The sequence below is a fragment of the Lutra lutra genome, chromosome 7 (genome assembly GCF_902655055.1).
Source record: "Lutra lutra chromosome 7, mLutLut1.2, whole genome shotgun sequence".
NCBI lineage: Eukaryota > Metazoa > Chordata > Mammalia > Carnivora > Mustelidae > Lutra > Lutra lutra.
Genome location: NC_062284.1, coordinates 119,939,600 through 119,963,201, shown reverse-complemented (window position 1 = coordinate 119,963,201; position 23,602 = coordinate 119,939,600). Strand labels below are relative to the sequence as shown.

At 35.2% G+C, this 23,602-nt stretch overlaps 1 protein-coding gene across 6 annotated transcripts in view; it reads right to left on the bottom strand.

The window, feature by feature from the left end:
• The window catches only part of EML5 (EMAP like 5), a 170,212-nt gene that overhangs the window by 134,457 nt on the left and 12,153 nt on the right, over window positions 1-23,602 (bottom strand). For 5 of the 6 annotated variants that reach the window (XR_007128598.1, XM_047736562.1, XM_047736563.1 and 2 more), the window contains exon 2: window positions 5,318-5,477. Coding sequence is in view for 4 of the 6 variants with exons in the window: in XM_047736562.1 (XP_047592518.1) it covers window positions 5,318-5,477 (160 nt within the window). In the remaining 2 variants the exon portion in view is untranslated. Of the gene's footprint in view, window positions 1-3,685; window positions 3,705-5,317; window positions 5,478-23,602 lie in introns of those variants that run through there. The other variant, XM_047736564.1, reaches the window with a different exon arrangement.

Here is a 23,602-nt window from a genome sequence, read left to right as displayed (position 1 = left end):
TACGATAATGGAAATTTCTTCAGGCACACAGAAATGATACACTTGTGAATGAAGAATGTCCAAATAATATGTAAATAAGGCTTTTGTTTTTAATTTTCTTTTAAAACTGTGTAAAGCAAAAATAACAGCTATAAAATTTACAAAATATGTGTAAGTAAAATGAATAATAGCACAGTAAACAAATGGAGAAACAAAACAGAATACTTCGTGAAAAATCACAAAATAAGCCTAAACAAATTTAAAAAATTAAAATACAGACTACTGTTGTCTGACAAAAACAGAAATTAGAATAACAGGAAGCTATGCAGAAAACCCTCCAAACGGGTGGAAAATAGCAATACACTTCTAAGTAACTGAAGGGTTAAAGAAGAAAGCGTAAGGATCAGCCCACAACACAAAATTTGAAAAGCACTGGTTTAGAAGCAGGGGTCAGCAAACTACAACACTCAAGCCAAATCCTGCCTGCACCCTGTTTTTGTAAATAAAATTATATTGAAGCACAGCCATACCTATTCTTTTACAAGCTGTCTATGACTGCTTTCCCACTACAATGTAGAGCTGGGTAGCTGAGCCAGAGACTGTATGGTCTACAAAGCTTAAATATTTCCTATCCGACTTGTTACAGAAAGTTTACTAATCTCGGATTTAAAGAGCACAGACACTGGTACCAGACTGCCTAGGTTCGAACACTAGCTCCATTTCTCATGAACTGGATTACTTTCAGCAGTTACGCAGTCTCTCTGTATCTTGTTTCCTCACCTGTTAAGTGGGGATAGGGTTAACAAGAAAATTAATATATATGAGAGTTACTATATGATGTTATAAAATGTTCACTATCATTATTATTAGCTTACCATTACCTTAATTAGCTTTAAGAACCTATCTTCTCAGGGCCTATGGGTGGCTCAGTTGAGTGTCTAACTCTTGGTTTCAGCTAGGTCATGATCTCATGGGTGCGAGATTGAGCCCTGAGTTGGGCTCTGTGCTCAGCAGGAGTCAGCTTGAAGATTATCACCCTCTGTCCCTCCCCCGACTCACACACAGGCATGTGTGAGTACACGTGCACCCTTGTGCTCTTTCTCTCAAATAAATAATTAAATCTTACAAAAAAAAAAAAAAAAGAAAAGAAAGAAAGAACCTATGCCCTCTTCCTGTCAAAATGAGAAAGGCCATCAAGTACCCAGTTAGAAACAGATTTCTGCAAAGTAGAATTACTATTTAAACCCTCAAACAGGTGGAATAAATGGCTCCCATAAAAAGATATAGTATATAGTCTGTTATGGCTCTCCATCAAATCATGCTGGCAGAAATCTCAAGGGAACAAAAGGAGAGGATTTGCTTTCTTGAGAGTCTTTAATAGTTCGGAACTATAAGGTATCAGTATCTAGCTAAAAGAGATCTTTACTGTGTAGAGATTAAAATTTCACAAGACAAGCATCAAGTGAGGGACAGTTAAGGGGCACTGTCCTTCCTCTCTGACTTGGCTCATCATACACAAACAGCAAACCACAATTGGTCAAAAGTTTTTAAACTCCATGTATCTCCATAGAGCCTCCAAACATACAGCTTAGGCAGTAACAAAAGAGATCTGGGAGCACTTCTCTGAGCAAACTTACATGGCCAAAATCAACCTCCCTCAGCACAGGTTAAGTAACAACAGAGAGGATAAGGTAGAAATAATCAAGTCAATACTACTTCCTCTCCTGGCTTTCTGTCATTTTTTATCATTTTTTCTCACATTTAACCCAGCCTAGGTAGATAAGGAAGAAAATAAGGTTTTCCAGTAAAAGTAATGCTTTCAGGGTGTCTGCCTGGCTCAGTTGAGGACCTGCCTTCAGCTCAGGTCATGATCCCAGAATCCTGGAATGGAACTATTTGTCAGGCTCCCTGCTCAGCAAGGAGTCTGCTCCTCTTTCTCTTTCTCCCTCTCCCAGCCTCATGCATGCATTTTCTCTCTCTTCCAAATAAACAAGAAACTTTTTTAAGTAATGCTTTAACAGTATCTTGGAAGACTGAGGAGGATTTGGGTAGAAAAGTAAGAGAAAGTGCCTTTCAAACCAAAGGACACCAAGATTAGAGAGATCATGGTATTTTCAAGAAAAAGCCTAATTCAGAATAGCTGAGGGGAGTACCACCTGGAAAGTGGCAGGAGACAAAGCTGGAAATGTAGGCCAGAGCCAGAGAAAGAATAAACTTTGTGTTTTAATAGAGTTGGAATAAAGGGAGATTCAGTTTTAAAGGTGTAATATTTGGTATATTTGTATGACACTCAAGGGAGGGGGTGTCTAGAGTTAAGGAGAGAAGCGGGGGCCACTGTTAACTGACGAGGACGTTAAAATCATGTGAGAGAATAAGAAGGCTACAAACTCCTAAATAACACTGATATTTAAGAACCAGGCAGAAGGAAAAGCTCCTTTAAAGATTAAGAAGTAAAAGTCAGAGAGGGAGAAAGAAAACCAGGTAAAGAAGCCTCTAACCATCTTCTTAAATTCCTCCTTGATCTAAGTCCCAAACAAAATCTTGGTTGTGTCCATTAATTGAATTGGAAGTATTCATTAAAAAGTTTTAGCACACTAAATTCTCAAATAAGAAAAATATCCCAAAAGACACAACTAGATGATCCCATAAGTTCCTGCAACTATGAAACATACTCAAATAAGGAACAATTATTCTTAAAAGATTTTAGTATGAGGGTCCTTGTAATCTCAGTGTTCGTTACATAAGAACTGTCATGTTGTTACAAAGTAAAATCACAAACTTTGTAAAAGATTCAGGGCTTAATGGAGTAAATACTGGTATAATCATAAATAAAGCCATCAGAAATTAGGTCTGGCAAAGAAACAGGAAAAAAACTCAAGAAAAATACGTTAGGCACTTGAGATATGTCCTGATATCAAGAGATTTCTAAAAGGCACTTAAAAAAAACAGTGAACTCCCCTACTGTTTTTGCAAAAATTACGCTCTTCATAATCATGTGACAAAAGTCAAAGGTAAACTAAAGCATTTTATTTTGTAACGTCACATAACTGACAAAATTAGGTTAAAAAAGTAACACTATTCTTATTTATTCTGTGAATCACCAGATCTGTTACTATAGCTTAGATTTTTATATGAGAAATATTTTTATAATGTATTTTATATTTTCAAGACAAAGTACCACTCAAATTTTCCTTCTTCCCACTAAGAAATTTGAGTTCCTATTTGATGTGCATTTACATAAGTAGATTTTTCAAGTCCTAATTATTCTCAGTAAGGCAGATTTCTGGTATTAGAGTATTCAGTCCATTTAGAAGAAAGCCTCTGGGAAAATAACATTCAGCTTACTGCCAACAGGGAAACTCATTCATTGGATAAATCTTAACAGAGCACTTAGAGTTTCAAATCTAGTACAAAATGCAAAAATCATACAATATTTCCTAGTTGATAACTCATAAACAGTTTATAGATATTAGTGAATAGATATGTTCTCAAATATATTTTTTAACTAAAACATTTTCTCATTAATATAATTTCAGAGATACTCTTCTTAACTTAATCTTCAATTGGCAGCAGTTCCTTATAAGCTGTAACTATATTTAAGATGGATGAATTCCTTCTGAAATATAAATCACTACCTCCTAAGTTCCATGTTTAGGAGGAAGGAGAGTATTGTGGTTAAAAACATGAGCTTTGGAGTGTGACTGACCTGGGTTTCCGCTCTGGCTCCATTTACTAGCTGTGTAACCTGGGGCAAGTTATTTAACCTCTCTAAGTCTCAGTTTCTTTATCTGTAAAATAGAGATAATAATAGTATCTATTTTATAGGGTTGCTATGAGGATTAAATAAGATAAGGTAGGCTTAGCACAATGCTTGGTACTTAGTATGTGCTCAGTAACTTTTAGCTGTTGTTTGTTATAAGCTTAAATTTTTAAGTAACACATTCTCATGAAGATCTGTGGTAATACATGTAACCAAGGCTTTTCAAGTTACCTAAAATAAGCAAAATTAAAGGCCTTTCAACTAGGAAAATCTACGGGCATGACTTTTCCTTGTATATATTAAAGAAATTCCTCAACAATGCAATATATTACATTTAGAAAGAGCAATTTCAAAATTAAAACATCTGTGTTTAAAGTATACAGATGCTTATTATAGTTAATATACCTTGGACTTCATAACACTTTTGGTAAATGATTAAAAAAGCTGTGGAGGTTTGTTTCATAAAATTTAATCTTCTGTGAGGTAGGTAAAGAGTATTATTCTCTTTCTTTAAAAAAAGAAAATGAAATGGATAGGAGGACAGTAAGGGACTTGAAAAACAGTAGTAAAAATGGGCTACAAATTAAGGATCTATAATTGTCAATCACTGCTACATATTGATATTAAACCTAGAAGTACATTTTTCCCCAAATGAAAGCTTCCAGTTAAGTCTTTAAAGATCTCTTACCAGACTCTTAAAAGAAAGTCATTAATCTATGCTACTCGAATAAGCTATTCCTCAGTTATAAATAAAACATGTACTTATCATTTTCAAGGGAACAGAACACAATGTAATCTGTTTTTGTAAAATATCAATATAAAATTAATTTTATGAACTGAAAAGCAGGTAACTAAAATTTCTTTAAAAATTAAAATGATTTTTAAAGTCTAATTTTAACATAAAAATTAAAGGCTATAAATTAACCACATCTGCAAAATTCAACTTCTTACTACTACTTAAATATGTTTTCGGTATAACAAGTTCCATGAAAGCACCACAAAAAAGTTCTTGGCATGTTTAATTTTTTTTAACAATCATTAACTAGAAGTAGATAATAATTTGGGGACTAATAAGTAAGTGAATGATAATTATCCCTTTGTTTTCAACTTTGATTTTGTATAAAAATAGCTCGTAAGAGCTGCCTCTATTTTCAATAAAAAATGTAATTTTAACAGAAACCTTTAAAATAACCGAAAAAACATATACAGCTCTACTTAGAGAAACCTAGTTTTCCTAAGATGTCTCCCATCTGTCTTATCAACTAAACTACCTGGAAAAGAGCTATTAATATATAAAATTTTCTAGGACAACCAGGTAATACTCTACTGAGTCAGAATCTCTTTGGGTTTCATAATAGTGTTGATTAAAAAGTTCTTGATACATGAAATAAAGACTCCTTATTGTTCTTATTTTATTATACTCATTAACTATCCACCCAACCTACCTACCTCTACCCTTGAACAAATAGGTATCTTTCATCTATTGCTTTCCAATTTAATATTTATAGATTTATAATAATTTCTTATGGTACACATTTTTAAGATATAGTTTAGGAAAAGAGAAAAAATATCACATACCTGTCCGTCTAAGTCGAATGCTAAACAGGCTATACCATGTGTATGAACATCCTTTAGAACTGATATGGTCTGCACAGTGTATGAATCCCAAACACAGATATAAGGCTCTTTCCCAACTTGTCCTGTTGCTACTAATACTCGTTCAGGATGCAATGCAAGGCTGCAAAATAAATAAACAAACAAATTGACTTAAAATTGCTTAGAGAGCTTTTATAGTATTTGATAGATGTAAACTTTATATACACCAATGCAAAAATTAGATGTTATCCATTTTAAATAATTTGGATTTAAAATAACTTCTATAGGGACATCTGGATGGCTTAGTCATTAAGCGTCTACCTCAGGCTTGGGTCATGATCCTGGGGTCCTGAGATCAAGCCCCACATTGGACTCCCTACTCAGCAGGAAGCCTGTTTCTCCCTCTCCCATTCCCTCTGCATGTGTTCCCTCTCTTGCTGTGTCTCTGTCAAATATATAAAATCTTTAATAAATAAAATAACTTCTACAAAAATTCATGCGAAAAGTTATTACTTGACTAGTATATGTATGTGATAAGCAGACTGATGATAGACTTCATAATCTCTGTAATATGATACAGTGTGTGTAAACTTTGCAAGAAAAGAATTCTCACAAGAGATCAACTGCACCACAGCAACAAATTAGTAGCAACCTTACCACATGCCATTTTCCCATTTGGTCTTCATCTGTTTTTAAGCCTTCTCTCCAATTTTACTCTTTTATTGGATAACATTAGACCAAATCTTAGCATCCAAAAATAGTATTTAGCAGCACCCCATGATAATAGCTGAATTACAAATCCCATTCTTTTTTTTTTCTGCTTTCAATTTCTTATTTATTTTATTTTATTTATTTATTTTTTCAATACCAATTTCTTTATTTTTTTTTAATTTTTTAATTTTTTTCAGCATAACAGTATTCATTATTTTGCACCACACCCAGTGCTCCATGCAATCCGTGCCCTCTACAATACCCACCACCTGGTGCCCCCAACCTCCCACCCCCCACCCCTTCAAAATTCTCAGATCGTTTTTCAGAGTCCATAGTCTCTCATGGTTCAACTCCCCTTCCAATTTCCCTCAACTCCCTTCTCCTCTCCATCTCCCCTTGTCCTCCATGCTATTTGTTATGCAACAAAAATAAGTGAAACCATATGATAATTGACTCTCTCTGCTTGACTTATTTCACTCAGCATAATCTCTTCCAGTCCCGTCCATGTTGCTACAAAACTTGGGTATTCATCCTTTCTTTTTTCTTTTTTCTTCTTTTTTTTTTTTAACAGCTTTATAAACAAATCCCATTCTTAATTGAAGTAACATTGGTATGTAGCATTATATAAGTTTCAGGTATACAATATTATAATTAAGTATCTGTATTCATCTCAAAACAATCACCTCCAAAAATCTAGTTACCATTTATCACCATACATTTGACTTCCTTCACCCATTTTGCACCCCTCAACGACCCACCATTGTAGAATCACCACTACCCTTGTGGTAACCACCAATCTGTTTTCTGTGTATGAGTTCATTTTTGTTTTATTTGTTGTTATTGTTGTTTCTAGATTCACATATGACGAGATACTGTTTTTTACTTTTTCCTTCTGACTTAGTTCACTTAACACCTTCAAGGTCCATCCATGTTGTTGCCATCTGATTTCACTCTTTTTATGGCTAATGTCATCCATTCACCCACTGATGCCATTGCCATCTGATTTCACTTTTTCTGGCTGAGTAGTAGTCCATTCTGTGTATATACCACACCTTCTTTATCCATTCATCCACTGACCACATTTAGACTGTTTCATATCATGGCTACTGTAAATGATACTGCAATTAACAATAGGCTGCACATATCTTTTTGGTTAATGTTTTCACATTTTTCAGATAAATGCTCAGAAGTGGAATTGCTGGATAGTATGGCGGTTCTATTGTCAACTTTTTAAGAAACAGCCATAGTGTTTTACATAGTGGATGCACTAATTTACATCCTCAGGGTTTTATTTAGGAGGATTCACATTTCTCCACATTCTCTCCAACACGTGTTTTTTTTCTTGTCTTTTTGATGATAGCCAGTCTACTCTTGCGAGGTGATATCTCATTGTGGTTTTGATTTGCATTTCCCTAATAATTATGGATGTTGAACATCTTTTCATGTGCCTGTTGGCCACTGATTTATCTTCTTTGGAAAAATGTCTATGCATATCTTCTTCCCATTTTTTTAAAAAGATTTTATTTACTTGACAGACAGAGATCACAAGTAGGCAGAGAGGCAGGCAGAGAGAGAAAGAAGAGGAAGCAGGCTCCCTGTGGAGCAGACAGCCCGATGTGGGGCTCGATCCCAGCACCCTGGGATCACGACCTGAGCCAAAGGCAGAGGCCTTAACCCACTGAGCCACCCAGGCGCCCCTCTTCCCATTTTTTTAATTAGTTTTTTTTGTTAAGTTGTACGAGTTCTTTATATGTTTTGGATGTTAATCCCTTGCCAAATATGTAATTTTGGCAAATATCCATTCAGTAGGTTGCCTTTTCCTTTTGATGATGGTTTCTTTCACCATGCTGAAGCTCCTTAGTTTGATATATTTCAATTTGTTTACTTTTGCTTTGATTTCCCTTGTCTTTGAATCATATCCACAAATAAATTGCTAAGATTGATGTCAAGGAGCTTACCACCTGTTTTCCTTTAGGAATTTAATGGTTTCAGGTTTTACATTCAAGTTTTTAATCCATTTTCAGTTAATTTTTATGTACAGTATAAGATAGTGGTCAAGTTTCATTCTTTTGTATATGGTTGTCCAGTTTTCCCAACACCATTCATTTAAAAAGAGAATGTCCTTCCTCCATTTTATGTCTTTGGTTCCTCTGTCGTAAATTAATTGTCCATATATATGTAGGCTTATTCCTGGGCTCTCTATTCTGTTTCATTGATCTATGTGTCTGTTTTTATGCCAATACCATACTGTTTTGGCTACTTACTATAACACAAATCTCATTTCAAGAAACAGAAAAGTCACTAATAATTCACAGAAAATAATCTGAGTCTTTAAAACCAAGACAAAGATTTAATAGCTGGTAATGGTTTATGTACATTATCAGAAGGCAGGGAGTTCATAGAAATTTCCCCTTCATAAATTTTTCTACAAGTAGATTTAGATTATGAGATTCACCTTTGGGAGGAAAAAAAAAATCACTCCTGGCATCAGAGTGAGGATGGATTCAAAGTGGGAAAATAGAGGAACATATTAAGACAAAATCAACTGGGGACTCCTGGATGGCTCAGTAGGTTAAGCAGCTGCCTTTGACTCAGGTCATGATCCCAGGGTCCTGGTTTCAAGTCCCACATTGCTTGCTTCTGCCTCTGGCTGTCCCTGCTTGCTCAGTCTCTCTCTCTCTCTCAATCTCTCTCTGACAAATAAAATCTTAAAAAAAAAAAAAAAAAGACAAAATCAACTGATTGGATGTAGTGAGTAAGGGGAAGAGAAGGGTCTAAGATGACTCTAGGATTTCTGGCTTGGGCATCTGAATGGCTTAGATGGTATTCATCAAGTCAGGGAATACTAAATGAGTAACCGGTGGGAAGGAAGATAAGTGGGAATGGAAGGTTGGTTCAACATACAAAACAAACCAATATAATACATTAAGAGAATAAAGATCAATCCTAAAAAAAAAAAAAAAAAGAATAAGAAATAAGAAAAAAAAAAAAAAAGAATAAAAGTTTTTTTAAAAAGGCCCAAATACGTTCATCTCGGCAGAAGATGCATATGACAAAAATCTAACCTCTTTTGTGATAAAAATATGCAACTAAGAATTAAAATCCTGCATATAAGAAAAGTTTTATTTCTTATGTAAATGAATAATTCATATTTTAATATATTATCAAATGTATTATGATCAATTGTGTTTTGAAAAAGTCTTATCTACATAACTTTTTTAATTAAAAAAAATAATAAAAAGAACGTCCTCAATCTGATAAAGGGCATCTATGAAAACCCACAGGTGTTATCACATTTAATGGTCAAAGCCTGAAAGTTTCCCCTCTAAGTGTTGGAACAAGATAAGGATGTCAGCTTTTGTCACTTCCATCCAACACAGCACTGGATATTCTAGTCAGGACAATTAGGCAAGAAACAGAAACAAAAGGGAGAAGTAAATCTATCTCTACTTGCAGATGACATTATCTTGTATATAGGAATCACAAACAATAAATAAATCCCAAGTAAAGCTAATAAATGAGTTCAGCAATGTGGTAGGATATAAGATCAACATAAAATATCAGTTATATTTCTGTACACTAGGAATAAACGTAACAAAAAAGTACAAGACTTGTACATAGAAAAATACAAAACACCATTAAATAAAACTTAAAAGATCTAAATAAATGGAAAGATATCTCATATTCCAAGCTTGTAATATAGTTAAAATAGCAATACTGACTAAATTGATTTAGAGTTGAAACCAATCCATGCCAAAATACCAGTTGCTTGTCTTCAAGACATTCACAAGCTGACAAAAAAACTGAGAATAGCTAAAAGAATCTTGAAAAAGAACAAAATTGGAAGATTCACACTTCCAATTTCAAAAATTACTAACTTACTATAAAACTAGAGTAATCAACACAGCATGATACTGGCATCACAGAGATGCAGATCATGAAACAAAACTCAGAGTCCAGAAATAAATCAATACATTGTCAATTGACTTCCATGAAGGGTGGTGCCAAGATAATTCAAAGGAAGAAGATGGTGCTAGGACATCTGAATATCCACAATGCAAAACAAAAAATCTGGACCCATACTTTAAACTACATACAAAAATTCAAAATTCAAAATTCAAAATGTGAGAGCTAAAATAATAAAATTCTTAGAAGAAAACATAGGCATAAATCTTACTAACCTTAGATAAAATAAGGGTTTCTTAGGACACCAAAAACAGAAGCAACAACAACAAAAAAATAAAATGGGTTTCATCAAAATTAAAAACTTTTTTGAAAAAAGATTTTTATTTATTTGAGAGAGAGGATGAACAAGAGAGCACAAGCAGGGGGAGCAGCAGAGAGACAGAGAGAAGCCCCACTGAGCAGGGAGTGATGTAGGGCTTGATCCCAGGACTCTAGGACCATGACCCAAGCAGAATGCAAACACTTAGCCAAATGATCCACCAGGTGCCTCCAAAATAAATTTTTATGTTCCAAAGGACAACTATCAAAAATAAGAAAACACAACACACAGAATGTGAGAACATAACTGCAAAGATTTGATAAGGGACTTATATCTATAATATATAAAGAACTCAACAATAAAACCATAAATAACCCTTTCAAATGGACAAAGGATTTGAATAAACATCTCCCCAAGGAAGACAGACAAAAAGCACATGAAAAGATGCTCAATGTCATTAGCCAGTAGGAAAATGCAAATCTAAATCTCAATGATATACCACTCCCATGATAGAAAAGACAGTATGGGTGTGTGTGTGTGTGTGTGTGTATATATAGTGTGTATAGTGTATAGTATATACACACTATATATACACACACACACACACACACACACACACACACAATGTGTGCATGTAAAATATATATAAGTTATATTATACCAAGTACTGGCAAGGATGTAGAGAAAACATAACTTTCAAATATTGCTGCGGGAACGTAAAATGATACAGACCCTCCCAGAAATGGTTTGGCAATTCCTCAAAAGCTAAACATAGTGTTATCATATGATCTAGTAATTCTACTCTTAAATTCCCAATTGGAAACCTATTTTTTTTTTTTTAAGATTTTATTTATTTGACAGAAAGAGACATCATGAGAGAAGGAACACAAGCAGGGGGAGTGGAAGAGGGAAAGGCAGGCTTCCCGCAGAGCAAGGAGCCCAGTGTGGGGCTTGATCCCAGGACTCTGGGATCATGACCTGAGCAGAAGGCAGACGCTTAACGACTGAGCCACCCAGGCACCCTGGAAACATATGTCCTTACAAAACTTATATACAAATGTTCACAGCAACATTACTCATAATAGCCGGAAAGTGAAAACAACCAAAAAGTTCCTCAATTGAAGAATGGATAAAACGTGGCATATATCTATGCAATGAATTATTATTTGGCAATAAAAAGGAATAAAATCCTGACATATGTTACAACATGAACAAACCTTGAAAGCATATACATTAAAGAAGACAGATATATAAGGGCCACATATTATATGAATCCATTTTGATGAAATGTACAGAATAAGCAAATTCATTAAGACAGAAAGGAGGATAGGGTAGGTACATGTTTAGATTTATAAGAAACCACCAATTTCTCAAAGTGCTTGTGCCATGTGATACACCCCAAAAGTATGCAATTTCCAGTTGTTACACATTCTCACTAATACTTGGGGTCAATCTTTTTTATTTGAATTTTCCTGATGAATAATATTGACTAATGTTTCTTATAATCTGATCAAGCCTTCTAGCCATCTTAATTGGGTTGTCTTCATAGTTTTGAGTTATAAAATTATTTTATGTATTCTCAACACAAGTCCCTTTGTCCAACATGTGATTTGCAAATATTTTCTCTTGGGCTGAAGCTTTTCATTTCCTTCTCATAACAGTTTCTTTCCCAGAGCAAACTTTTATTTTTATGAAGTACATATTTTTTTATACACCATGCCTTTGCACAACCAAAGGTAATACAGTTTTGCTCTTAAGTCTCCTTCTAAAATCTTTTGTAGTTTTATGTTTCACATTTAAATCTATCATCCATTTTGGGTCAGTTTTGTATAAGGTGTACTTGCTTATTTTTTCATATGGATGTCCAAATATTCCAGCACCATTGATTAAAAATACTCTTTGGGGCGACTGGGTGGCTCAGTGGGTTAAGCCTCTGCCTTCAGCTCAGGTCATGATATCAGGGTCCTGGAACCAAGGCCCGCATTGGGATCTCTGCTCAGCAGACAGACTGCTTCCCCCTCTCCCTCTGCCTACCTCTCTGCCTACTTGTGATCTCTATCAAATCAGTACATAAAAATCTTTAAAAAAAAACAAAAACACTCTTTTCTCAATTGAATTGTTCATGTACCTTTGTCAAATATCAATTGACTATGTTAATTTGTCATAAAATGTACCTTATAATTTTGTTCCACTAATCAATGTATCTATCATTTCACTAATATCACATGGTCAAATTACTGTTGCTTTATAATAATCCTTAAAATTAAGTACTTTGAGTCTTCCACCTTCATTCCTTTTCTAAATTGTTCTGGATATTCCAATTGCTTTATCTTCCCTATAAGTTTAGAATCAGTTTATATATCCTAAATACCCTGTTGGGACTGGGATTAAATAAACTCTATAGATCAATCGAAGAAAAACTGACATCTTTACTACATTAAGTCTTCCAGTCCATGAACATTATATATATACTCCATTCTTAAGTTCTCTTTGTTTTTCCAGCTTCATTTTATAGTTTTTAGTATACAAATACTGCATAGATTTTGTTAAATTTATGCAAGATTGGTTTTTGAGTTCTTATAAATGATACTGCTTTTTAGTTTCCATTTCCAGTTGTTAATTGCTAGTGTGCAGAAATACGACCGATTTTTGCATATTGACCTTGTATCTTATGACCTTGGTAAAATCACTTACTACTTTTAGGAGTAGTGTGTGCATGCTATACATTATTTGGAAATTTCTATGTAAGCAAATTATCTAGGAATAGAGAATATTTATTTCTTCCTTTTCTCTAAGTCTTTTATTTGTATTTCTTGCCTTATTGCACTGGCTAGTCTTCCAGTACAATGCTGAATTAGGAGAGGAAAGAGAGGACATCCTTATCTTTCCCCTGGTCTTATAAGGAAAACATTCAGTCTCTCACCATTAAGCATAATGTTAGCTGTAGGTTTTTTTTTTTTTTAAAGATTTTATTTATTTGACAGAGAGAGAGAGAGATCACAAGTAGGCAGAGAGAGAGGCAGAGAGAGAGGAAGGGAAGCAGGCTCCCCGCCCAGCAGAGAGCCCGACGCAGGGCTCGACCCCAGGACCCCGGGACCATGACCCGAGCTGAAGGCAGAGGCCCCAACCCACTGAGCCACCCAGGTGCCCCAGCTGTAGGTTTTTTATAGATGCTTATACAGTTAAGGAAGTAGCCTTCTATTCTTAATTTGCTATGCATTTTAAAATACACGAACAGATGTTGAGTTTTGTCATATTATTTTCCTGCATTTGTTGAGAGGATCAAGATTTTCCTTCTTTAGTCTCTTAATACAGTGAGTTGCCTTGATTAGTTTTCAAATATTGAACTCACACTATATTCCTGAAATGAACCCCTTGGTCACAAGGTATTATTCTATTGATGGATTTTATTTGATTAGTTTATTGAGAATTTTTACATCTATGTTAACGAGGAATAGTGGTCTGTAATTTCCTTTTCTTCTAATGCCTTTGTCTCGACTTCATATTAAAATAATGCCAGTCTCATAAAATGAGTTGGAAGTATTCTCTCCTCATCTATTGTCAGTAAGAGCTATGTGGAATTGGTATTATTCTCTCTTTAAATGTTTGGCAGAATTATTAGTGAAACCATTTGTACCTGGGGCTTTCTTTTTTGAAATGTTTCAAACTACAAATCCAATTATTTTAATAAATAGAGGGTTATTCATGTTACCTATTCTTCTTGATAAGCTATAATAGCTTGAATCTTTCAAAGGAATAGTGCATGTCATCTAAGTTGTCAAATAGCTCTATGTATAGTTGTTCATCCTTTTTATGTCTCCTTTTAATGTCTTTAGGTCTGCTTTGATAGCTTGCTGAATACTGGTAACTTCCATCTTTTTGTTTTTGGTAGTCTAGCTGAAAATTTGCCAATTTAATCACTCTTTTCAAAAAACTAGCTTTTTAGGGCTCCTGGGTGCCTCAGTTGGTTAGCAGCAGATTCTTGATCTTAGCTCAGGTCTTGATCTCAGGGTCAGGAGTTTAAGAACCCCATTGAAAACAAAACAAGACAAACAAAAAAAAAAACTAAAAAAAAAAAAAACAAACAAACTAGCTTGTGGTTTGATTTTTCCCTACTGTTTTATGGTTTTCATTAATTTCTGTTATTATTTCCTTCTGGTTTTGAGTTTAGTTTGCTCTTGTTTTTCTAGTTCTAAAGGTGGAATCTTAGATTAGTGATCTTCAACTTTTTTCCTTTCCAATATATGTACTTAACACTATAAATTGCCCTTGAAACAATGCTGCAGTCGATTTTCACACATTTTGATGTTTTCATTTTTATCCGCTTTAAAATATTTTGATTTCCCTGTTTTCTCTAAGTTAATGATTTATACTTCATTATGTTTAGAGAACATATTTTATATAATTTCAATTCTTTTAAGTTTTTTGAGGTTTTATAGGATATGACCTGTACTGTTGGTAAAATTCCAAAGGCATGTGAAAAGAATATAAATTCTGTTATTATTGACTCCTGATATTTACTGTGCCATGAGTAATAAAGTTCTTTATCTCTGAACCATGTATTTCATGACTGCACTGACATCCAAGAAACAATAAAAGTCTAACTTATTAGTTTGTGAAAAGGGTGAAAATATATTCCAGACTGTTTCCTATGCTGCTATGACATATTACAAGTTGAGCATCTTGACATAACACAAATTTATTAGCTAAAATTCTGCAGGGCAGAAATCCAGTTACAGCTGAGTTCTCTGCTTAAGAGTCTCACCAGGCCAAATCAAGGTGTCAACACAGCTTCATTCCTTACTGGAGTCTCTGAGGATAAATCAGCTTCCAAGTCATTCAGAGAACTGGCTGAATTCAATTCCCAGTGGTGAAAGGACTGAGGCCTTTGTTTTCCTGCTGGCTATCAGCTGAGAACTTCAACTTCCCTAAGGCTGCCTGCATTTTTCATTATACTGACACCTGCATCTTCAAACCAGTGATGGGACAATGAGTCCCTTCTCAAGTTTGGAATCTTTTTGACTTCTGCTACATCTTTTCTGATTCCAGCTGGAGAAAGCTATCTATTTTTTAAGGGTTCACATGATTAAATTAGGCCCATGTGGGTAATTCAGGACACTCTCTTAAGGTCCATATGTTAATCATATCTTCAAATAATTTGACATTTAACAATATATTCACAAATTCTAGGGATTAGGGAGTGGATATCTTTGTGGGGAGAGGCGCTGGGGAGGAGGGGTGGGCACAATCGGTCTAACACACAGATAGTGAGTTCACCAGGTAATTCTTTACTTCCATTTTTATATTTTTAAATTCTAAATATGCCATTTTTCTACAGCTTCTACTTCTTCACTGAGAACTTGGAACATTTCATTTGTTTCCAGAGCATTCCCCTTTACTTCATGCCATATCGTTATAATAACTGCTCTAAGTTCTTTGATAATTCCAACATTTACATCATCTTGGGGCTGACAACTGCTATCGTTTGTAAGTTAAGAGTTTCCTAATTCTTTGTGTGATAATTTTGGGTTATGTACTGGACATTTTTAATATTGTGTTATACATTCTGGGCCCTGTTAAAAACCTCTAGAGAATGTTGATTTTTTTGTTTTTTTTTGTGTTTCATCAGGCAAGCAATCCAGTTAGGTTTGGGGTACATGTTCCAATTCTCCCTCTGTGATTCCAATGTTAGAATTTTTAAACCCTTTGTAGTAGTACCGCATGTACACACCACACAGCTCAATCTGAAATCTGGATGATTATAATTTAGTTCTCAAAGCCTTTGGGATGCTGTTTCAAATTAGTTTCAACCACATGCAGTGTAAGAGTGAGTATGGGACATCAACTCTAACTCTTTAAGATCCCCTTCTTGAACTCCCTGCTCTCTATAAACGCCCCTACTCTCCATCTCCCAGGGGCTCTTCTTCACTGAACTATGACCAGAAGTCCAGAGTGTGAGCCTCTGTACATTGTCATGCACCTCCTGTGACTGGGTCTGACTCCGGGCAAAAAGCATTTGGCCTATGTTTTAATTAATCTGTTATCATATTCCTGCATTGTAAGAGTTCTTGATATATTCTGGATACAATTCTTCTCTCAAATATACATTTTGTAAATGTGTTTCCCAGTTTTTGGACTGTCTTTTCATTTTCTTAATGGTATTTTTTAAAGAGCAAAATATTTTAATTTTTTTTAAAAAATTTATTTTGGATGAATTTTTGATTTATTAAAGAAGTTGCAAAAATAGTACAAACAGTTCTCTTACATCCCTCATCTCACTGTCCTAATATAAACATCTTACCTAACCTTGGTAGGATGACCAGAATGAGGAAATTAACATTAGTACTATACCACCCTCTAAACAACTTATTCAAAATTCACGTTTTCTCACTAAGGTTTTTTCCAATTTCAAGATCCTATCTAGGATCCCAGGCTGCATTTAGTTGCTATTTCTCGTTAGCAACTTCAGTCTCTGTAACAGTTCCTTTAATTTTCCTTGTCGTTCATGCTGGTCACTTTTGAAAAATACTAATCAATTATTTTGTAAACTATCCCCCAGTTTGGACTTGTAACATGTTTTCCCACGATTGAAGTGAAATTATGCATTTTTGGCAAATATACCACAAAATTTTTATTTGTTCTTCTTAGAGCATCATATGAAGGAGTTCATCAATTAAGGAGGTCAATATGTATTATTACTGATGATGTTTACCTCAATTCCTTGGATAAGGAATTGTCCTTCATTTTTTTTTTTTAAGATTTTATTTATTTATTTGACAGAGAGAGATCACAAGTAGACGGAGAGGCAGGCAGAGAGAGAGAGAGAGGGAAGCAGGCTTCTTGCTGAGCAGAGATCCTGATGTGGGACTCGATCCCAGAACCCTGAGATCATGACCTGAGCCGAAGGCAGCGGCTTAACCCACTGAGCCACCCAGGCGCCCCTGTCCTTCCATTTTTATATTGGAAAATATAAACTGTTTTCCAATATAAAAATGGTGTTTTCAGGGTTTCTTCACTATAAAGTTGCTACAAAGTTTTTCTTTGCAGTCAGTATGTATTTTAGGAGATGCTTTGAGCTTATGCAAATCCTGTTTCTCCTCAAGCTTTCATTAATTTTAGCATCTATTACTAGACCTTGCCTGAAACAGTTACTACTGTACTATTCTCCTTATGTGGTCCCCTTATTTCACTCTTTTCTTCTACATTTATTAATTGGAATTCTACCATAAGGAAGAAATATCTTTTTAATTTTTTTTGAAGATTCTGTTTATCTGAGAGAGAGAAGAAGCAAGGGAAGGGGAAGAGTTGAGGAGAAATAGAAGAAACAGACTCAACACTGAGCACAGAGGCCGGCAAGGGGCTTGAACCCAGGACCCCAGAATCATGACCAGAGCCAAAGGCAGACACCTAACCAAGTGAGCCACCCAGGCACCACTATCTTTTTTATTATTTTTTTTTTGATTTGAGTATACTTGACACATAATGTTACATTAGTTTCAAGTGTACAACATAGTTTTTCAACATCTGTTATGCTCACAAGTATAGCTACCATTTGTCACCATACAATAGTACTACAGTATCATTAACTATATGTCCAATGCTGTGTCTTTTATCCCTGTGACTTAGTCCATAAGTGGAAACCTGTATCCCTCCTTCCCCCTCACCTATTTTGTCCATCCCTCTACCTCTTTTCCCTCTGCAAACATCAGTTTGTTTTTGTATTTTTAGGTTTGATTCTGCTTTTTGTTTGTTCATTTGTTTTTTAGATTCCACATACAAATGAAGTCATACGGTATTTGTTTTATTTTGCCCCCTAGGTCCATCCAAGTTGTTGCAAATGGCAAGATCCTTTCTTATGGATGTGTGATATTCCATTTTGTGTGAGTGTGTATGTGTGCAAATATACCACATCTTCTCTATTCATTCATCTATCAATGGACACTTAGGTTGCTTCTATATTGGCTATTGTAAATAATGCTACAATAAATACAGGGTTTCATATATCTTTTAGAATTAGTGTTTTTGTCTTCTTTGCGAGGAATTAATGGATAATATGGTATTTCTATTTTTAATTTTTTGAGGAACTTCTATATGGTTTCCACAGTGGCTGTACGTTCCCACCAACAGTGTACAAGTGTTCCTTTTTCTCTGCATCTTCACCAACATTTGTCATTTCTTATCTTTTTTATTTTAGCCATAGGAAGAACTATCTTTCTCTCTTATTTAGTTAATCCATTGTTTTTATCAGCTGAATTCAAAGATAATTCAAAGGTCAATAATAAACTTTTTCTGTAAAGTGACAGTAAATATTTTGGGCTTTGCATGCCCATATAGCCTCTATTACACCTACTCAACTCTGCTGTTATAATGTCAAATCAGCCACTGACAATATGTAAACCATGCATTCTACTTGGGAGCAGTATCACTTTCATGGGGTTTTGAAAAAACTGGTCCTTGTGTGAAGGTCTTACTATTTTTATGAATAAAGCATAGATACATATAAGGTACATAAACTGATACACAGTATATCTGTGGTAATAGAATTCTGTGGTGTGTTGGGGCAATTAAGAGAAAGAAAGTTCCTAAAAGGGCTTCTTAGAGGAACTATTTAAAAAAGATTGCAAAAACAGTGGCACACCTAGGTAGCTCTGTTGATTAGGTGTCTGACTCTTGATTTTGCCTCAGGGTGTGATCAAGCCCCAAATCAGGCTCCACACTCAGTGGGGAGTTTCCCGGAGATTCTCGCTCCCTCTTCCTCTGCACCTTCCTGAGCACGCTCTCTCTCTCTAATAAATCAATCTTTTAAAAAAAAAAAAAAAAGTTGCGGAAACAAATAGTCATGTTTGTTTTCCAATAAAATTTTATTTATAAAAATAGGTAGCAGGCCATAATTGGCCCACAGGCTGGTTTTTGACAATTCCTGTTTTATTCTATGGGTTAAAATTCAAAAAGTATCATTATTTGTTTTAGAGCTCAAATTGTTCCCTTTTTGACCTTCAGGAGATCCTTCAGGTTGGCTCCCTTATTTTCTCAATAAGCCACCATCTCTTTTGCATTTGTCTACTTTTTTTAAGATTTTATTTGTTTATTTGACAGAGAGAGAGATCACAAATAGGCAGAGAGGCAGGCAGAGAGAGGGAGAAGCAGGCTCACCAATGAGCAGAAAGCCCGATGCGGGTCTCGAGCCTAGGACCCTGAGGTCATGACCTGAGCCTAAGGCAGAGGTTTAACCCACTGAGCCACCCAGGCACCCCTGCATTTGTCTACTTTGAGGCACCACAATATATTCAAGGCTCATCTAGCATTTTTCCTGCTCCATCCTATAATTAGCTACTTCTCTAGGAAGCCCTAGTTCCTTTTATTAGAGAATGGAATTTAGAGAACAAGATTGGAGCAATCAATGTGGTCATTGTTACAGAGTGTTATTCCTTCTAGGCTATAGACAGAACTTGGAAATAATATGTGTGTGTGTGTGTGTGTGTGTGTGTGTATATATACATATATATATACTAATCCATGTATATACCTATATCTATATTCTGTATCTATGTGTGTATACATCTAAAAACCATGAATTCATATTGATACCTGTGATTCTAATCCAAAACCACAAGTTTTGAGAATTTCTCCCTTTATGTATAACTTCTTCCTCAAAGAGTGAGAAATTAGCTTTCCATAAACTAAAGTCTATTTACTTAGTGTAATACATCCATAGTTGTTTCAGAATCACTACCCCTGTGAGAAACAATTTTACTAACTAGATTATACCATTATCTATAGTTCTTTTTGTCTTTGTCCTTACAGTATACAGTCAAGATACTGTTTTCACAGTTCTTTTAGGTTAAGTTGCTCCCTGCAAAGCTCAGTGGTAGAGAGGAAAGAGCTTGCAAAACTGTAAGTAGAGTTTCTCTTTCTCTTTTTTACTTACAGTTATTTTACAGTCTTAGTATTCTCTGTTTACATAATGGTAAGGCTATAGCTTTGCATAGAAATTTCATACTTGTGGAATGATTATGCATTGTTTGGGGAAGACATTTTGGAAGGCTACTTACTATACATCCACCACTACCTTTGGTTACCTGGAAGTTTGAAAAGTTTTAATTTTATTCCAGTTCAATTTATAATTTTCTTTTTCATAAGTCATCCATTTTATGCCCTATTTCCTATACTTTTTTTGAACAAATTTTATAGTGTTATCTTTGATGCTTAAGACATATGACCCAATATGAGTTAAATTTTGCATATGGCGAGATATAACTGAGTTCATTCCCCCGCCCCAAGGATATTAGGTTATTTTTAACATCATTTCTTGAAAAGAAAAGCCTTTTCAAGATTCATCTAGAAGTCTTTTCAAGATTCATCTAGAAGTATTATCAAAAATACTGATATAGGTGAATGAGGAGAATCGCTGGAGCAGGCAAAAAAGGGCAAGATCTCATGCACACGTTGGAGGATTAATATAAGATAGGAGCTGGATGTACTGCTGAAATCTGAAAGTTCTGATGCCTCCAATATTCTTTAAGTGACATGTAGATTTATTCTGGATTATCTACCATAGTCACAACTCCTATTTCTACCAACTAACACTTCCATAAGTAGGTAAACCTTAGGCTAATATTAAAAAATGGTGCATCCTTAATTCACCATTTATATACAGACTTCCTAGTAAACAAATTCATCAGCATTACTAAGCAACTAACTAAAATTTCCCTTCTTCACAAAGATTTATTGTCTGGAGTATAGCATTAAGGAATAAAGACTCTGTAAATGACAAAATGCTCAAAATGTATTTCTATTCATGATGTAGACACTTTCATCTCAGACCAAATAATATAGGAACTGATAGAAGTTTCAGCTGCCTTCTTTGTTACTAGACGCCTATATTGAGATAAAGCCACCCCAATGATTGAGTCTATTTACCATGGCCAGGTGGGCTTAGAGCTAAGCTGGGCACAGGAGGAAAGCAGATGAAAACACATGACTCTACTGTGCAAATGTTCTTTGACCCAAGCTGCACAACGGCCAACAAATAGTATAAACTCGTAACAAGTTCTCCAACTTCAATATCTTCTGGTTCATGTTTCCCCTCTAGTTAATCACAGTCAGGACTGGAACCCAGGCTGTCTGACTCCCAATTTGGTGTTCCTTCTCTGTTAGGATATCCTTGTCATGCCTCTGAAAAGGGTTGTTGGAAATATATAGTTGCATTGGTGGAAACATCTGAATGCAAGAGCTGTAACTTATTAGGCCCTGTAACTTATTTTGCTGCTACATTACACCCTGGGCATCTGGATTCTGAGTCCAGGATGGTTCCAGTTTTCTTAATAAGAAAGAAAGCATGAGTATTTTTCTAGTTATTCTTGGAGTCAATATTACAGTTAAGCTGTATTCCACATATTAACTAGTATATTGCTCAACAAAAAGTGGAACTCAACAACACAGAGATCTCAGAAATAGACCCCCATAAATATAGTCAACTGATATTTGACAAAGGAGGAAAAGCAATACAAAGATCGTCTCCCTCTTCAACAAATAGTGCTAGAACCAGACAACTACATGCAAAAAGTGAATCTAAACACAGACCTTAGCATCCTTCACAAAATTTAACTCAAAATGGATAACAGACCTACAGATAAAACATAAAACTATAAAATTCCTAAAAGTTAACACAGAAAAATATCTAGGTATGGTGGTGCCTATTTTAGGTATACCACCAAATACATGATACATGAAAGAAATAACTGATAAGGGGCGCCTGGGTGGCTCAGTGGGTTAAGCCGCTGCCTTCGGCTCAGGTCATGATCCCAGGTCCTGGGTTCGAGCCCCGCATCGGGCTTTCTGCTCAGCAGGGAGCCTGCTTCCTCCTCTCTCTCTGCCTGCCTCTCTGCTTACTTGTGATTTCTCTCTGTCAAATAAATAAATAAAATCTTTAAAAAAAATTATTAAAAAAAAAAAAAGAAATAACTGATAAACCGACTTCATTAAAAAATTTCTGCTCTGTGAAAGACAACATCAAGAACATTTGAAGACAAGCCACAGTATGGGAGAAAACATTTGCAAAAGACACATCTGATAAAGAACTGTTATCCAAAACATACAAAGCCCTCTTAAATCTCAACAATAAGAAAACAACCCAATTATAAATTAGGTCAAAGACCTTAACAGACCCCCTCATCAAAGAAGATATACAGATGGCAAATAAGCATATGAAAAGATCTTTCACATCATATGACATCAGGGAAATGCAAATCACAACATGAAACCACTACATGCCTATTATTAGAACTACATGCCTATTAGAACATGCCTATTAAAATTCAGAACACTGACAATGCCAAATGCTGATGCGGATGAGCAAAAGAGACTTTCATACATTGCTGGTGGGAATGCAAAATGGTACAGCCATTTTGGAAGACAGTTTGGTGGTTTCTTACAAAACTAAACATACTGTTACCATACAATCCAGCAATTGTGTTCCTTTATACCCAAAGGAGTTAAAAACTTCTATCTACCCAAAACCTACATATAGATGTTTACAGGAGGCTTATTTATTATTGCCAAAACTTGGAAGCAACCAAGATGTTCTTCAGTAGGTGAAGGGATAAATGCACTTGGTACATCCAGACAAGGGAATATTATTTAACACTAAAAGGAAATGAGCTATCAAGCCGAGAAAACACGGGTGGAACCTTAAATGCATATTACTAAGTGAAAGAAGTCCATTTGAAAAGATTACATACTGTATTATTCCAACTATATGACCTTCTTGAAAAGGCAAAACTATAGTAGGAACATCAACTGGTTGGAATGGGGGAGCTAGGGAGTATACAGGTAGAGCACAGAGGATTTTTAGGTCAGCGAAAATACTGTATAATGATAGACATATGTCACTGCACATTTGTCCAAACCCAAAGAAAGTTCAACACCACGAGTGAACCCTAAGGTAAACTATGGATTTTGAGCGATTATGATGTGTTAATGCAGGTTCATCCTTCGTAAAAAGTGTACCATTCTGGTGAATGATATTGATAACGGGGAGGCTATGCCTGTGTGCGGCAGGAGGTATATGGGAAATGGGTACCTTCCTCTCAGTTTTGGTGTATAAGCCTAAAACTGCTCTTTTAAAAAAAAAAAAAAAAAAAGGGCTTTAAGGGAGGGGCTCCTGGCTGGGTGAGTCAGTAGAGCATGTGACTCTTGATCTCAGGGTCATGAGTTTAAGCCCCACATTGAGCACAGAGCTTACTTTAAAAAAAGACTTAAAAGGAAATCTCTAAAATACAGTAGTATTATTTCCAGATTGCAAGACCACAGGTAAATATTTTTCTACAGCT